The 16,276-nt window shown below is 46.1% G+C and overlaps 3 protein-coding genes across 3 annotated transcripts; 1 reads left to right on the top strand and 2 right to left on the bottom strand.

The window, feature by feature from the left end:
* The first annotated feature begins 491 nt into the window (after positions 1-491).
* Positions 492-2,199, top strand: LOC119272613 (putative pentatricopeptide repeat-containing protein At5g37570). Its single transcript, XM_037554068.1, has one exon. The coding sequence runs from the start codon at positions 492-494 to the stop codon at positions 2,049-2,051; it is 1,560 nt and encodes a 519-aa protein (XP_037409965.1). The 3' UTR covers positions 2,052-2,199.
* Positions 2,200-2,883: 684 nt separating this feature from the next.
* LOC119270031 (thioredoxin F, chloroplastic-like) lies at positions 2,884-4,073 on the bottom strand. Its single transcript, XM_037551979.1, has 3 exons — positions 3,629-4,073; positions 3,348-3,447; positions 2,884-3,251 (listed from the first exon to the last, which is right to left on the bottom strand). Exons 1-3 carry the CDS (start codon positions 3,961-3,963, stop codon positions 3,117-3,119), a joined length of 570 nt encoding a protein of 189 aa, XP_037407876.1. The 5' UTR covers positions 3,964-4,073; the 3' UTR covers positions 2,884-3,116.
* A 1,081-nt stretch (positions 4,074-5,154) lies between these two features.
* Positions 5,155-8,903, bottom strand: LOC119270030. The gene is made up of 5 exons (XM_037551978.1): positions 8,720-8,903; positions 8,398-8,603; positions 6,103-6,183; positions 5,530-5,880; positions 5,155-5,434 (listed from the first exon to the last, which is right to left on the bottom strand). The coding sequence occupies exons 1-5, from the start codon at positions 8,871-8,873 to the stop codon at positions 5,333-5,335; spliced, it is 894 nt and encodes a 297-aa protein (XP_037407875.1). The 5' UTR covers positions 8,874-8,903; the 3' UTR covers positions 5,155-5,332.
* Positions 8,904-16,276: the final 7,373 nt, after the last annotated feature.

The raw sequence follows: 16,276 nt of genomic DNA, 5'->3' as shown, positions 1-16,276 counted from the left end.
TGTCATCTTCACAGAGGCCCAGCTCCGCCATCATCCTTTCTACCTCCGACCCAGATGAAGAGGCATCAGCCACCGCCGATCCCGAACCCATCTTCGTCGCCATAAGCCAAACCCTAGCCCGATCGCTGCAGAACGCCGGACTGTTGAAACTGTGGTGCTGCCCTACTCCGAGTCGCCGTACCAAGAGAGGGCAAGGATCAGAAGACCCCGCCTCGTCTCGGTGTTCGATCGACGGGAGGGAACAAGGTAGATCTCAACGATGGCGACAGAGTCGCCGCCGAGAGCAAAAAACCCTAACTAGAGGGAACCACGCAAATGGCAAAAAAATCGAGTGGTCCACATATTAATTTTGCTGGGACGAACTGTCCGAGTTACTGGACCGTCATACTCAGCCCAGGAGTACTAACAAAGCCCAATCTGCAAGTTGAAAGCCGCACAAAAGTGCATAACATATTAACATGCCCCCAGCCCGAACAGTTCCTTAGCTGACCATGGCGGCCCGCCCAAACCGCAGTCCGCGCCTCGACCACCTCTCCCGCGTCCTCGCCTCCGACCACCCGCCCCCGCCGGCGGCCGCCGTGCACGCGCGCCTCATCCGCGCGCACGGCGACACCCCTCCCCCCGTCATCCGCTCGCTCCTCAACCATGCCATCCGCCGCCTGTCCAAGCCGCGCCCCCACGCCGCGCTGCGCCTGCTCCTCCTCATGCCGCGCCTGCCCGTCTCCCCCGACCACTTCACCGTCCCCTTCGCGCTCAACGCCGCCGCGTCCCTCGGCCTCCTCCGGCTCGGCGCGTCCCTGCACTCCGTCGCGCTCCGCCTCGCGCTCGCCCCCACCTGCCTCCCCGTCGCCAACGCCCTCGTCGCCCTCTACGCCAAGTGCGACGACCTCCCCGCCGCGCACGCCGCGCTCGCCGACATCCCGGTGCCCGACGCCGTCTCGTTCAACTCTCTCCTCTGCACGCACGCCCGCCTCGCCTCCGTGCCCGCCGCCGAGTCGCTCTTCACCTCCATGCCCTCCAGAACCCAGGTCTCCTGGAACGCCATGGTGGTCGTCTACGTCAATGCCGGTGACTTCGCCTCTGCTCACCGGGTGTTTGATGAAATGCCTACGAGGGATTCCTCTTCCTGGTCTGTGTTGATTATTGGATACTGCAAAAGCGGGTCAATGCAGAGCGCCCGGGAGCTGTTCGATAAAATGCCAGGGAAGAATCTTGTGACATGGACAGCAATGATAAATGGGTATGCTCAATGTGGGCGGCCTAAGGAGGCACTAGCATTGTTTAGGGAACTGGAGGCTGCTGGGATTGAGCCAGATGCAGCCACCATGGTCGGAGTTATCTCCTCTGCTTCCCAGATAGGTAGCACATCATTAGCTGGGTGGGTTGGAACCTACGTTGACAGGAAGAGGATTGAAAGGAATGAGAAGGTGCTTACAGCACTGGTAGATATGCATGCCAAGTGCGGGAATGTCGAGCAGGCTCTCAATGCTTTTAGGGAGATTGAACAGCCGGATGCATACCCTTACACTGCACTTATTAGTGGGCTGGCGACTCATGGGCACGCAAAGCTGGCACTTCAAGTGTTTGAACGGATGCAAGCTCAGGCAGTTAAACCTGATCCGATCACTTTCGTCGGTGTGCTTACTGCGTGCAGCCATGCAGGGCTTGTTGATAGAGGGTTGGACTATTGGGAAGCAATGGTGCATGAGTATGGGATGAACCGTCGGGCAGATCACTATGCCTGTGTTGTCGACATGCTTGGTCGTGCAGGGAGGCTTGAGGAGGCTTTTGAGATGGTCCAAACAATGCCGATGGGCCCCCATCCAGGTGCTCTTGGCGCCCTGCTGAGTGCGTGCAAGACACACGACAATGCTGAGATTGCTGAAGTTGTTGCAAATAAGCTTTTTGAGTTGGAACCTCGAAATACTGGGAACTATATACTGCTGTCGAGTATATATGCTGGGAGAGGACAATGGGAGGAGGCAGAAAGAGTTCGGTCGCTGATGAAAACAAAATTACCTTTCAAACAGCCAGGGTCTAGTTGGTTTTAGGATCAGCAGAGGGAGCAAGGCAGGTTGTCTTTTGAGGAGCTGAAAAGCACCACAAACATTTCTGTTTGCTATATATTAAATCGGTGCAGGCTGAGGCAGAAAACATGGCTAATTGAACTATCAAGAATGCAACTAAGTTGGGATGCTAGCAAGGTACCTTCATCTCTTCACAGCTCACTTTATACTTGGAACTCACCATGGTTAATTTATATTGATTTGCGTGGGTATTCAGAGTTACTTTTCCATAATAAGTTTGTAATCTCCACACAAACTGCTATTGCAGTTTAAGCTCTGTATCTTAGATAAGTATTTTTAACAAAACCAGTAAATTGTACGTGCTTTGCACTCCATTTAGATATATAACAGCATGGAAAAATACACACTGATATTTATTTCCTTTCCTGGAATCATATTGGCAAGATCCAACTCTATCCCAACTTGGTTCTTACCCCTCTAGAATCCAGATTGTTCTCAGTCTCTTATTTTATTAGAGAATCAGATAAGCATGGGGAAAGATGTTTCTAGAACACATCAGATGACAGAGTTGGGGTTCAGTTAGAAGGCAATGTGCAAAATCTTATGAGTTGAAAACTTTATTCAACAGATGATAACGTTCGGATTGCGATCTCTCAACTGTTTGATAGAGCATATCCGACGGCTAATATTTGAAGTTATTGACACACTTTATAGATATTTAAGCTATGGTTCACATGGTATAATAGGAATGAATTGAGTAAAGCAATCTTAGCTCAGTGTCATGATGCCTGCATCTGTAAGAACAAGATTTTTTAAATATGTTTTGCAAAACATGCTTGGTATGCCTGCAAATTAGTGAGATCAGGAAGCAACCGTATTCTCAGAAAGATTTAAATGACTATTTACAGCATACACTCCACATGGATGGGTGTATATTGTCCAGAACGATTGGTAAATCATCATAAGCAGAAGAACTATAATAACTGTTTTTCTCCACGGTGATTATCCACTTCCACAAAGGCTGTTTTCATCCCATAGTGTACACTAGTGATAGCATGCTAATTGCTGCATTTCTTTCCAGGGAATTGCTCAGCTTGACTTCACTTCCTCAATGGCACGCGCTAATTCATCAATCTTCGCACCAGTGACCTCCTTTGCAACCTTCCCATCCTTGAAAATCTTGAATGTTGGTACAACCCTTATACCAAGCTCCTTTGCAAGTGGCTACAATTGACAAGCACCAAGAAGCTTACCATGATATATTCAGACAAAATACAAAACACACATGAGACAGCAAGATGGTTCCAGTTTCTAACATACCCTGTTGTCTTGATTGCAATCGAGCTTGAGGAATACGACGTCGTGGTCCTTCTCAGACATCTCCTGGAATTTTGGTGCCATAACTTTGCAAGGGCCGCACCTGCAGACAGGGAAGTTTCATCACTCTGCTGTGGGATGACATCTGGTCTTGATTATAACAATACCCATGCATCTCTAAATAATCTGGCCTAGCTTGTATGTCAGGAATATGGGAGACTGAGACAGTAGTTCATCAGTGAAGAAGAGCTGAAACGGAGAAATGTATGGGGCTTGCACAGTACCATTGGGTGTACATGTCGAGGACGACGGGCTTCTCCCCTGCTGCCTTGACAATTGGCCAGAAGGTGTCCTTGCAGACCTCGGTGACCTGCCCGGTCACCGCCACCGCCGCTGTGGGCGCTTCCACCTCGTCGGCTCCCGTCGTGGCCGTCTCCAAGCCGCCCGACTTCACCGGAGCCACTGCCCTCGCGTCAGCGCCAGACACCACCATCAGGCTCCTCTTCTGAGAAGCCGCCACGCAGGCCAGGAAGCGGCCGCAGGCGGCGGGGCGGCATGAGGAGATGGCCGGCGACGAGGCCGTGCTCTGCGGCGAGGAGACGGAGAGGCGTAACGCCATTGGATGCAGGAGTTTTGGAAGGTAACGCCCTCAACGGGTGGTGTGAGTTGGTGGTCTACAGAGTGGTGTTTCCCTGGAGCAGATGAGTGGGTGAGCTTGAGGGGAAATCCCGGTTGCTTGGTGGTATATGTCGGCTATCAGGCAGAGATGGTTTCTTCTGAGAATGGACGTGGCTGCCCTCGGAAGTTCCTGCGGTTTTGTGGTGACGCTGGATCCTGTACTTGTCACCGCTGAGGGTGTTTTGGGTAACCGGAAGATCTGATCGTGTGGTGCCCTGCTCGGTTCCCTTGTTCCATCTGTTCCACGGACAGCGTGTGTGACATCTGTATGTGACACTTGCACCGGCGACTTGTGGGCTACGGACCTTATGAGCCCACACACGGCCACAGGTCGTCGCCACATGTGTGTATCGTGACTAGTTGATGACTCCTGAGGTATCACGATGGGTATTAGGAGTACATGGAATCAGCATCTTAGATGCTTCTCCTTCCATTTCTGACTGAAACGAGTAAAGTTACCTCGCCTACTTTGTGTTCATCTATGTTCTGCTTCAATTACTTTCATGATGATGCTTCCTCCAAAAAAAAACGTGCTTTCGTGATGCAGCGTAATTCAGGGCAGCTCTACATTCTCCAGTGGACAAAGTAACCAGCATCTCCAAACGAATCAGCATCACCCGAGAGCCGAGATGAAACCACTGGCTTTTCTCTCTAGCAGAAGTATAGATCGCGATTGTACCGCTCGCGTGCCCCACGTTGTGCGGATTCTGCCTGTCTTGCCAGAAAACCTCCACAGCTTGCACGAAATCTAGCTTGGATGGCAAAGTCTGTGGCTCCGCTAACTTCTTCAGAGAAGCAATGGAAAGTTCTGGCCGGAGATATTTTACCGGGAGACGCCAGAGATCCTGCGACGTGCGGCTACGATCGCGACGCAGAAGTAGAAAAACACGTAACCATCGCGGACGGTAGGGGAGCGGCAGCAACTGCGTGGCTGGTGAGCTTGGGCCAGCCAGAGGCTGATGCTCCGTTGCCATTGCCACCATCCAGTGGTAAGTGTTTGCTCCGGTGCCCGACCCTGGCCACTGAAATCACCAAGACCACCTTGGATCCTGATCAACTGCTGCTCGCTATTCTACAGCCGACGAGCGACGAAACCAAGGGATCAATGCCAGACATATACACGTGCACCCACTGACCATAAAGTGACTAGTCTCAAAACTCATGCCTGCGTGGGCATGAATGCCTGTGATATGAGTATGTTAGACATCGATACATGGTATGTATATACACACAACCTCATTCTGGAGATCGAGTTCACCATGACATTCCAAGTGTTCTTCAGATACGGGTCGTAGCTAATACAGTCATCATCACAGAGTCGTTTTCAGGAACTGTACAATGAAGTAGAGAACGGCCAGGAAGAGCCCAATCTGAACCACGTCCTGGTTCAGATCATCAGGCCTCGTAAAGAACTGCATCATGCACAAGACTCCATCAGCAATTGGCACAACCAAACTGATCAACCAACACAAGCAGTCCACAAAAGAAATCATGTATGTACTCGTACCTTCGTCGGATCTCCCAGAGGGTCGGGATAGACCTCAATATTATCGTCCTTGTTCAGCCGGGACGCCAAGCCCTTGGCGGCCTCGATCGTGTCCTTGCCGGCCTCCACGGTGGAGTAAACCCTCCTGGAAAACCAGAAGTAGGCCTGGGCGAGAGGGGACGACGCAGAGAGGTCCCACGACTCAAAGTGCTCCAGCACCTGCCCGCTGATCTGGTTTAGGATGAACTGCGAGTCGACACGGACGACCAGCTCCCCTCCCGCGGCCGCGAAGAAGGCGTTCTTGGGTTTCCCCCTCAGTGTCCACTTGATGGTCAGACTGCTTGTGGATTGCATTGACATTTCCTGGACTGTCTGACGCAGTAACCAGAGTGTTGATTAGATGGCATCATGCTTGAAACGGGTACCGAAAAATGATGTGCCGTGCGGCAAGTTTTATGGAGTGTGTGATTCCATGCAATTCCAGGGACTGATTTTGCGTTCATCCACATGCATAATTAAACCGATAGTTGTTTGTGGTGAACATATATGAGTGGTATATAATAAGTAATGGCATGAAGCTCGATCAATCCTTACCACTATAGGTTTTTCCAGGGCCTCGGTGATCCACAATGGCCTCTTGTACTTCTCACGCCCAACAAATGACCTGAGAGGATCCTGAAAGAAGAACGCAGTTTGTCACCCTAGCGGTATGATAGTATGCGTGTAACCTGAAATCTGCAAGTATCCCATTCATGCACTGGAAGTGCATCTATTGAGGCATGGAAATCAAAACCACATCAGTTTTCCCAGTTTTACGTACTTTGGCATGTTGGGAATTCAAACACGAACTTTATCCGCACCAACCGTTCTGAACAACACCTTAACATTCCTATTCACTAGCTAGATAGAAGTATTTTACAGAAATATAAGGTCATTGTTCATAGGATCGTATACTTATATATTTATTGGTCATCAGTTCATCACACAAGATCAGCATATCTGCTTATTGAATGTAAGCTTTATTTATTTTTACTAAAGTTGCGAATAACCGGATTAATCGCGTGGTTCGGCGTACACAAACGAAACTTATGCAAGGGAGGGACATCCGGAAGAGGCTGTCATGTCATGAGACTATGCATAACCTACAGCGGAATAAGATGAGTGGAGTCAATTTTACAATTGATTTCGAGAAAGCTTATGATGAAGTCAAATTGTCTTTTTCTCCTCAAAGTGGCGTGCTTGGGTTGAGAACTTTGTATTAGAGGGAGTGTGGCCATCGAGGTCAACCATGATGTTGACATTCTTTACCAAACTAAAATAAGGTTTGAGGTAGAGGGGCCCAGTGTCCTGGATTCTTTTTTAGTTTTAACACGGTTGCCTACATGCTTGTCATCCTAACTGAAAGTGCCAAAGTTGACATGCAGATTGATGGGATGGTGCATAACCTTGTGGATGTAACGATTCTTTTTATGAAGCATGACCTCGAGAAAGCTCTCAACCTCAAGCTCCCGCTGTGTGATTTTGTGGAACCTCTAGGTTGAAGAGATTAATTTACATAAGAGCATGTTATTTTTCTTTTGGGAAGTTGTAGTCTTGTAGATGCCGCTGAGCAATATTCTGAGTTGATCGGTTGTGCCATGTGACAACTCCACATCCGTGTTACCTCGGTATTCATATTCATTTTTGGAGACTTTGGAATTCAAACTGGAAGAGGTTGGAGAAAGGTTTCAGAAGAGGCTTAGTAGTTCATGGGTAAGATCCTCTTGACAGGGGGTTGTCTTGTTCTTATTAATTTTGTCTTGAGTAGTATGGTCATGTATATGATGTCTTTCTTCAAGATATATTCTTGTAGAATTTTACGATGGATTGACTGTTCACTCAAGATTCTTTTGCCAAAATGATAGCCAACATAATAAATATCAGCTGCCCAAATGAAGTATTCTTTGTTGCCTCAAATATCAAAGGACTAGGAATCCATGATGGAAATTAAAAAATATATTGTCTTACTCACTAAATGGTTTTTTTAAGCTCTGAACAAAGGATGACATTTGGTAGGAATTACTCCATAAAAAACAGCAAGGCTACAAAGCCATGTCTTGGGTGGAATGGAAACCTCGTGACTCTCACTTTTGGGCTGGCTTGACAAAGGCTAGTCGTTTCCCCCTCTATGGCTCTTTTAACAAGGATGGATCCGAAGTGTGTTTTGGGAGGACAAATGGCCAAGGAGAGCACCGTTACGTGAACACCATTGCCGAGGTCCATAGTGCCTCTGCTCCTAATATCTTGTTCAGGAGCAACCTAATCGGACCAAATTTGGCAGGTTGCATGAGGTACTTAACGGGCTCAAAAATATTTGCCTCTCAGACGAAGATGAGCGGCGATGAAATCCTACCTTTGGGCTCTAGTGTGCTCTTATTGATGTTTGTCATGGCCGTATTTTGTTGGCATTGTGGCTGGTGGCTACCTAGAAATGATGTGCTATTTAACAAAATGAGCATTTCTTCACCCATGCGGGTTATGAACTCATGTACACAGTCACGCTGTGGCTCCATACCTGGTCTACGCTTCTCAAGATGGAGGATTAAGAGATGGCTACGGCAGCATGTCTTTGCCTAGAGCTAGTAGTCAGTGAGCTTTTTACCCAGCATGAATGTCGATTCCCTCTACGGATAGGCACTTCATTGTTTTTCATTACTTTTGCTTACATTCCATTCTTTTTTTAATACTTCCCCACTTGTTTCGGTCGTGTGTATGTATCTTAATATGCAGAAGCTAGAGATGAACTCTGATCGATAAAACTTCTATTAATAACGGATAAAAAAAAGACTGGTCATCATACAAGTTGAATCGATAGATAGCTGGGAGCTGAAGGGGGGCAGGCAGACGCACCTTGTACTTGACGGCGACGGCGTAGCAGCTGAGGGCGCGGTTGTCCTGGCGGATCTCGAGGATGTCCCTGGCGATCTGCCTGGCCGTGGACTCCACGTACGGGCTGCTTATGCACTCGAAGTCGTTGCACAGCTCCCCGAAGTTCAGGCCGTCCACCAGCCTGTCCGTCTCCGACCTCGTCTCCACCTCCTTGGAGTCGTCCACCACTGCACAGGCGCGCAGCACCGTCCGGTTATCCAGCAGAAGAGGGAGGAGCATACGTATGTGCCGTGCAGTATGATCGAGAATAAGCAGAGAGACGACGGCGGGGCAATGGTCTCACCGTGCAAGGGGGCGAGGCGGGGGCGGCGGGTGCCGGCATGGGCAGGTCGGCGGTGGAAGGCGGAGACGGTTCGCCGGAGGAGGAGCGTGGAGGAAGGGGACGGGGACGGGGAGCAGGAGCAGGAGAGAGCGGCGGCGGCGGCGGTGGTGGCCATTGGTGGCCCATTGCGCGGTCGGCGTGGCGGGACGTCAAGGTGTGGCGCGGTGCGGATAAGGCCGCGGCGCGCCACGGCCTCTCGTTCCGTCCCGTGGCCTCCGTGGCCCAACCCCTACGGCCTAATTTCCATTCCCGTTTTTGAAGTACGTATTGTTTTTCTTAGCATTCGTGTCACAACGAAAACGAGCAGTCGCAAGCAAAGACTGTTTTCTTCTCTTAATAGCCATGCTTTCATTCCATTTTGAGGCACATAAAAGATCTCAAAGTTGTAGAAATCCCTAACGGTGATATAATGTACACTAGCAAAGTTTTCTACTAAAAATATGGCTATTTGAACCATAAACATGAAACAAAAAGAATTTGCAATCATATTACAAGTTCTTTTGTACACTATGCAATTCATTTACCAGTTTGAAGTTGAGTTTGAATTATTGTCATGTATATCTACTAGCCCCAATAATAGCTATGGTGAAGAAAAAAACAATAACTGAAAGTCAATAAACAATTGATTCTGGTCACGCAGAACATGGAAATAAGCAAGTCTCTGAAAAGGCATTAGGGATTGAGTCGAAATTGGGAATGAGAATTACCTCCCACCTAGGCACGAGAAATGATTAAGAGTTGCTCGACGCCTACCCCATATGCATGAATATTCCATATTCATTGCCTGGCCTGACGTTGTCTATTAGGCCTTGATGTACGCACCAAAAGGAAAGACAAACTACCATGTATAAAAAGTGCATGCGACACACACACTATTATAGCTATAAGGATTAAATTGAAAAAAACATACCTCCGCAGGAATAAGCATCTTACACTTTGTTTGACCCCTGGCTCGAAAACCTGAGATAAATATGAGGTAGTAGGGGTGTATCTGAAACAACCATTCTGACCATTCCGGGCAATGCGAGAAGATGGGCATTGAACACAACCACACATACATGGTCAAATATTGACATATCAAATGTTGATCAAGTCAAGACATGACGGAAACAACATTGAGGAATAATTAGAATGATTTTACCAACTTGTTAAACGATTTTGCCCAAGTTGTATACCCAATTGGTATTGCCTACATGCTCAATAGCTTTGCATGCTTGTTTCATGTTAAAATGCCAACAGATTTCAAATCTGGTGTTGTTGGCTACCCCCAAAAGGCTAACAATTCACCTCGTGCCTCCTTGACGCCCCTATGTGCCTCCCCCCTCGGTTCTAGGGTGAAGGACTTCATGAATTGCCCCAACGGTTGTCGCCGTTGTGGTTGTTGTTGACTCGACTCAAAAAAGCACGCTCGTAATTTTGGGAAAAATTATTATGCAACCCGGTCTTTCCACCCATCATGTGAGACCCAACCAAGATGAAGCCACGTTTCACCGCCAATCTCAAATCATCTTCATCTTCCTCAAAGCTATTACCCATGAAACCACAGTACCACACACAATCTTTTTATTCATGATTTCACATCTTTCATGATAGTTCACTGGTAAGGAAGAAACTTTCACCGAAGCCTCCCCCTCTATCGCCACATCTGAATTGCCATTGGAGGAGGAAGGGCTGGGGACACGACCATGGGGTACGGGCTGAGCTGCGCGCACACCGGCAACAAGCACAACTTCTTCCCGCGGTACAACTCGAGGACCTTGACACTCTGGGCGTGCGCCGCGTCGCCAATCTGTCTCCTCGCCGACTCCCAGAGTCAACATCCGCTCCCCGTTCAATCAACAAGTCGACTGAACTCGTAATAGTTTTCATGGAGCATGACTCAACAAACAGAAAAAAGCTAGCAAGCAGTAGCCATTAGCCATTTAGCCGTTATACTGTGTAGTTTTGGAGAACATAAATCATGGATGATACAATATTGCAAATAGAATATGAATCCTGGATTCACAAAAAAGAAAATCCTGAATAAAAGATTGCCCGATTGGCTTCCTGGAATAGCTTTGGGAAAGCTGAAGATGCTTTGAGATTGGTGATGACACGTGGCTAATGGAAATATGCCCTAGAGGCAATAATAAAGTTGTTATTATTATATTTCCTTGTTCATGATAAAGGTGAAAGATCGTGGATGTCGCCTAGAGGGGGGGAATAGGCGTTTTAAAATAATTATGATTTAGGCTTGAACAAATGCGGAATAAACCTAGCGGTTAATTTGTCAAGCACAAAACCTAAAACAACTAGGCTCACCTATGTGCACCAACAACTTATGCTAATCAAGATAAGCAACTATGTGATAGCAAGATATATGACAAGAAACAATATGGCTATCACAAAGTGCATAAGTAAAGAGTTCGGGTAAGAGATGACCGAGGCACGCGGAGACGACGATGTATCCCGAAGTTCACACCCTTGCGGATGCTAATCTCCGTTTGGAGCAGCGTGGAGGCACAATGCTCTCCAAGAAGCCACTAGGGCCACCGTAATCTCCTCACGCCCTCGCACAATGCAAGATGCCGTGATTCCACTAAGGGACCCTTGAGGGCGATCACCGAACCCGTACAAATGGCAACCCTTGGGGGCGGTCACCGAACCCGTACACTTTGGCAACCCTTGGGGGCGGTCACCGGTACCCGTCAAATTGCTCGGGGCGATCTCCAGAACCTAATTGGAGACCCCGAAGCTTGCCCGGAGCTTTACACCATAATGATTGAGCGTCGAACAACACCAAGCGTCTAGGGCGCCAAGGCACCCAAGAGGAACAAGCTCTAGGGTGCCCAAACACCCAAGAGTAATAAGCTTCTCAAACTTCACTTCCACGTATCACCGTGGAGAACTCAAACCGATGCACCAAATGCAATGGCAAGGGCTCACGGAGTGCCCAAGTCCTTCTCTCTCAAATCCTACCGGAGCAACTAATGCTAGGGAGGAAAATGAGAGGAAGAACAAGAAGGAGAACACCAAGAACTCCAAGATCTAGATCCAAGGGGTTCCCCTCACATAGAGGAGAAAGTGATTGGTGGAAATGTAGATCTAGATCTCCTCTCTCTTTTCCCTCAAAAACTAGCAAGAATCCATGGAGGGATTGAGAGTTAGCAAGCTCAAAGAAGGTCAACAATGGGGGCAAAAACGAGCTCAAGAGATAGGGAACCATTGGGGAAGAAGACCCCCTTGAATAGGTCCCCACGAATCTGCCCGTTATGTACAGAACAACATAGGAGCGGTACAACCTCTATGAGCACCGGTACAACCGGTAACAGGCAATAAGCGGTACAACCGGCCCACAACCGCCCAACAACCGCACCACAACAAAGGCCAGTCCGGTGGTAGAGTGGTACATGACCGGTACAACCTCCGGACCAATTCTGGAGTGGTACAACCGCTCCAAACACCGGTTGTACCGGTCAAGCGGTACAACCTCTCCATGGGGCGGAACAACCTCTCTGTGTAAAACAAGCAATATCAAAACAGCCACAACTTTCGCATACGAGCTTCGAATTCGACGAAATCAAGTTTGTTGGAGAGCTAACGACAAGGGCTAACACAATCTTGAGAGAAATATCAATAAGAAGCAAATGAGAAAAGGACCATAATAAAATGGTGAGAACCCTTTCTCGGATAAGACCTGTAAAACCTCCAACACCGAAAACATCATAAAAGATGCATGCGAACTCCGTTTTCGACGAACTCAAGCTTATCATCAAGATGACCATAAGCTCTAAGACTCACAAATGGAACCAAACAAGAACCAAGAAAGATGATGCAAGGATGCAATGGTTTGAGCTCTCGATGAATGATACGATCAAGCTACTCCCTAGAGAGCCCCCCTTGATAGTACGACAATCGATCCTACAACCCGGTCTCCCAACTACCACTATGAGACCGGTAAAATAGAAAACCTATCAAGGGCAAACCTTTACCTTGCACATAGTCCACTTGAGCTAGATGATGACAATCTTGACTTCCTCAAGTTGGACCACCTTTCTTGATTGTGTTGGCTCGATGAAGACTAGTTGATTGCTCCCCCATACTCCACTATGGGTGAGCCACTCTTTGGCACATCTTCAAAATTCCATTGACACCACAATGGACGGAAAGCTTCAAGCTTGATTGTTGCCCCATACTCCATTATGGGTGAGCCACTCTTCGAGTTGCTCCACTTGAACTTGCACACTGCAAACTTGATGACGATCACCACTTGATGTCATCCTTCATGGGTTGTATGAGATCTTCCTCTTGACGCAAGACCATGGAAACATACCTAACCCCACAAAGAACTCTCACGTAGACCATGGGTTAGTACACAAAGCGTAATGGACAATGCTTACCATACCATGTGATCACTTGATCCCTCTCGATACTTCTTCTATGCTTTGTGAGTTGATCAACTTGATTCACTCTTGACTTAGTCTTGATCAACATTAAATCTTTCCAACTCTCTTCATTTGGATGATGTCTTGAAGGTAAACATGAATGATCACACAATCTTCTTCTTCAAGACATGCTTGCAATAAGCTCAACTCACATATGACCAATCTTTGGATAATTCCTTGAAAAGCACTTTGGCCATCTCAACTCACACATGACCAATCTTTGGATAATTCCTTGAAAAGCACTTTGGCCATCTCATAAACTCCTTGAAACCAACACATGGCCTTCAAGACAATCCTATGGACAAATCCTTCAAATATAACTCAAGGCAACCGTTAGTCCATAGAGATTGTCATCAATTACCAAAACCACACATGGGGGCACCGCATGTCCTTTCAATCTCCCCCATTTTGGTAATTTATGACAATCACTTTCAAGAGAGTTTATATAAAGAATTATTTATCACCATGCAATGCAACAACCAATAATGCATGTTTATGAGATGCAAATGCTTAGGTACAAAACCAAAGCAAGAAGAAAAAACTCTCTAAACTTATCCACAAAACTCTCTGAAACTTCTTCCCCATTGGCATTGATTGCCATGGGCAAAAAGCTTAGAAGGCCAATATAAATTGTGTTCCTCCATAAGTTGTGTATTTCTCAACAAGAGAGTGGAATGCAATACACATATCCAACGGTAATACTTGGAGGAAGACCAACTATATTGAGGTACCAAGATTGCTAAAGGAATGATATGCCACAAGGACATAACAAAGAGAGACACAAGCAATCAAGCAATCAAAAGGTACCAATTGAAGCAAGCAATCAACGGGTATCAATTGAACCAACTAGACCAAAGATCCTACGAGCTACATGAAAAAAAGGATATTATGATATGAGCGAAGGAGTGTTCTAAAGAAACTAGAGAAGCTCCCCATGATTTGTGCACACATCAGAATTTTTGCATTTTGATACAAAGTGCACAAAATAGGATCACATCTCCCCCAAAATCAATAGAAACTTACAACAAGTGCAAGTGAGCATATAGGAAACTAAGCCTAGTACATGTAACAAACACATGGTTGAGCAACAAGTGAAAGAGGCAACTTAAGAATGGGCTCAACCAAAATGATGTGTGTGAGTCAAGGCAATGCACTTGAGAATACTAATGTACGGATGAGCATTAAGCATCAATAAAGTCTTGAAAGAATGAGGCACACGGTGCAAGGCCTATCATTCCCACACACAACTACCAAATGGGTTCACAAGCTTACTAATAAGCATATAAAGAACCTATGCTTGTGACAACCCGTGGTGAAGATAGAGGATGAAAGCCTCATCAAGAAGAGGGATACCAATTAAGATGGCAAAAGCCTCGTAAATATAAGCATGAGGAAAATAATCTTCACCACACAAGAGTGCATCAAGATGCAATGATATAAGACACGCACTCAAGGCAAAAGCTTTCCGGAGCCACCAAAGAAATAACAAGAGAAAGACAAGGTGACATGAAAGAAAGGATATCAACTAGATATGCAACTTCTCTCAAGTGTATAAGATTCTAGGTAGACGAAATCATTATGATATATATCTACAAAGAAGAATGTACACCCGAAATAGTTACAACCCGAGGAACAAGATATCCAAAGGGAGGTCATACATATACCAATAAGATATTTGCTTGGGAGCATATCACATGGCTAGATATGGTCTTATTGTATATAAATGAAGTCCACACACGAACAACAAAGACATCACAACTAGCAACAAGAGATCATTGTTGGGATGCTTTGAGAAAGGAAACAAGTATCACAAGAATGAATGAATAACATGCCATGATACAACCTACACAAGGTTGATGCAAGAAATGTGTGCATGAAGAATATGAAGATACTTGTTACCGAGTTAACATTGGAAGGATGTAGTAGATACCAATTGAAGGTAGATAGTAGTTCATTGATCATCCTAGCTCGACTCCAATAAGCACGTGATGACAACACCTTCCTTGTGAGTGAGCCGAGCATCCAATGTATCTCCAATTGTTCCTAGAACAACAACACAAACAAAATGGTACCCAAACTCATTGGGACCAAAGAGTTAGAAACACCAACAATACATAGGATAAACTCCACATAAATATGTGCATATAGAAAAGGAAATGAAATTCATGCACATCTCATCCAATTTGAGACTTGGTGGAGTTTCCCCTATATATTGGGTCGAAGAAAGAAAGCATGCCAAAGATACTACATGAAGTTAATATGCATGCTCAAGACTTTCAAGAACCGATACCAAATGACAAAGAAAAAACAAGTGAAGAAAAGATACCAAATGAATAAAACATCACTTGGAGGATATCCATAAAAGATACATCAAGGAATGAGATATCCATTGATACACTCAAAAAAAGGTATCAAACTTCCAAAAGAGAGGATGGTTCCAAACAAACCAAGCTCTCTACAAAGTTTCATGATGGCACGAAGTACCAAAATGAAAACGGCTTGCCTTCCACCAACACACACTTGATAAGGATCGCAAGACGAGTGTTTTATAGAAAATAGGATAGCTCCCCCAAGACTAGTGCATTGAGAGAATTTGCATTTGAATACAAAATGCACAAGGTGGGATCACCACTTTCACTATATCTAGAAAACACTAAACAAGATCCACAAGTGGTATGGAAGACAAAGGGAGATGATACAATCCTTGGCAAGAGAAAAGGCAAAATAAAAAGCAAAAGCCAATGTAAAGATGATCAATAAATTCTACCAAAAAGTGAGTACCAATTGTCAAAAGACAAGAAGTAAATGGAAATAATTCCCGGTGGTAGATAGCAAGGATATGACATCATCGTCACACCATACAAAAAGCAAATTGCAACTTGTAGAGCTAACATGTCACCTAGGAACAAGATAATTTACAATATCAACTCTAGATGACAATATCTCAAATGTACACATTTTCTAGGCTAGTAATATACACATAGAATATTACTCCCCCATAATGTGATACCAATTAAAGATCGACAAGAGGCAATTAAAGGATCCAACAAGAGATAATTAATGGACTATTTAGAATTTGAATTTCTCATGAGAA

Source organism: Triticum dicoccoides, chromosome 3A (genome assembly GCF_002162155.2).
Source record: "Triticum dicoccoides isolate Atlit2015 ecotype Zavitan chromosome 3A, WEW_v2.0, whole genome shotgun sequence".
NCBI classification, from domain to species: Eukaryota; Viridiplantae; Streptophyta; class Magnoliopsida; order Poales; family Poaceae; genus Triticum; species Triticum dicoccoides.
Note: the sequence above shows the minus strand (reverse complement) of the source record. Positions and strands in the feature narration are given on the sequence as shown.

Bases quoted from the DNA above. Each gene is read 5' to 3' on its own strand.
- LOC119272613 (XM_037554068.1), top strand. From the start codon at position 492: ATGGCGGCCCGCCCAAACCGCAGTCCGCGCCTCGACCACCTCTCCCGC.
- LOC119270031 (XM_037551979.1), bottom strand. From the start codon at position 3,963: ATGGCGTTACGCCTCTCCGTCTCCTCGCCGCAGAGCACGGCCTCGTCG. The intron at 3,448-3,628 runs GTACTGTGCAAG...CCCTGTCTGCAG, and splicing joins CTCGACATGTACACCCAATG to GTGCGGCCCTTGCAAAGTTA. The intron at 3,252-3,347 runs GTATGTTAGAAA...TGTCAATTGTAG, and splicing joins ATTGCAATCAAGACAACAGG to CCACTTGCAAAGGAGCTTGG.
- LOC119270030 (XM_037551978.1), bottom strand. From the start codon at position 8,873: ATGGCCACCACCGCCGCCGCCGCCGCTCTCTCCTGCTCCTGCTCCCCG. The intron at 5,881-6,102 runs GTAAGGATTGAT...TTACTGCGTCAG, and splicing joins CCCTGGAAAAACCTATAGTG to ACAGTCCAGGAAATGTCAAT. The intron at 5,435-5,529 runs GTACGAGTACAT...TGCATGATGCAG, and splicing joins CTCTGGGAGATCCGACGAAG to TTCTTTACGAGGCCTGATGA.